We start from the raw sequence: 513 nt of genomic DNA, 5'->3' as shown, positions 1-513 counted from the left end.
CAATGCAGATGTACTCATAACCTACATCCTTCCAGCCATCTGAGGCCATGATCTCAGCCATCTGCAGGAAGAGCTTCTCGCTGAAAGACAAATTCCAAGAATCATTACAATTCATTAGACAAATGCTTGGGTACTCTGATTTATTAGGCATCTCAAGGTTTTGCAATTTATTTTTCAACCGGTTATAATTTGGTAGTAATTACAACCAATGAGGGTAAAATGGACTGGCCCTTTTTCTTCTCACTCCTTCCCCTTCTACGCCTAAGAACCCCAAACAGTTAAAAGAGGAATGAGAAATACATGAAACTGAAAAGGCTATTAGAACTAAGAAGACAGTTCAGTAAAGTAAAACTACAAAGTTAACATAATCAGTAGCTTCTTCAGATATCAACAATAACCTATTCAGAGAAAAAGACACCATTCACAAGAGCAACCAAAAAACCAACAGACAAAACCTAAAATACCCAGAAGTAATTTTAAAACTAAGTGCAGGGCTCATTTGAATAAACTATG

The 513-nt window shown here is 36.6% G+C and overlaps 1 protein-coding gene across 1 annotated transcript in view; it reads right to left on the bottom strand.

Annotated features, from left to right (window-relative positions):
* Positions 1 to 513, bottom strand: part of GLA (galactosidase, alpha) — a 9,877-nt gene that overhangs the window by 4,776 nt on the left and 4,588 nt on the right. Inside the window, 1 exon segment of the mRNA XM_010862936.1 lies at positions 2 to 80. Coding sequence (XP_010861238.1) covers positions 2 to 80 — 79 coding nt within the window.

The sequence above is a fragment of the Bison bison genome, unplaced genomic scaffold (assembly GCF_000754665.1).
Source record: "Bison bison bison isolate TAMUID 2011002044 unplaced genomic scaffold, Bison_UMD1.0 scf7180017858348, whole genome shotgun sequence".
Classification (NCBI taxonomy): domain Eukaryota; kingdom Metazoa; phylum Chordata; class Mammalia; order Artiodactyla; family Bovidae; genus Bison; species Bison bison.
Note: the sequence above shows the minus strand (reverse complement) of the source record. Positions and strands in the feature narration are given on the sequence as shown.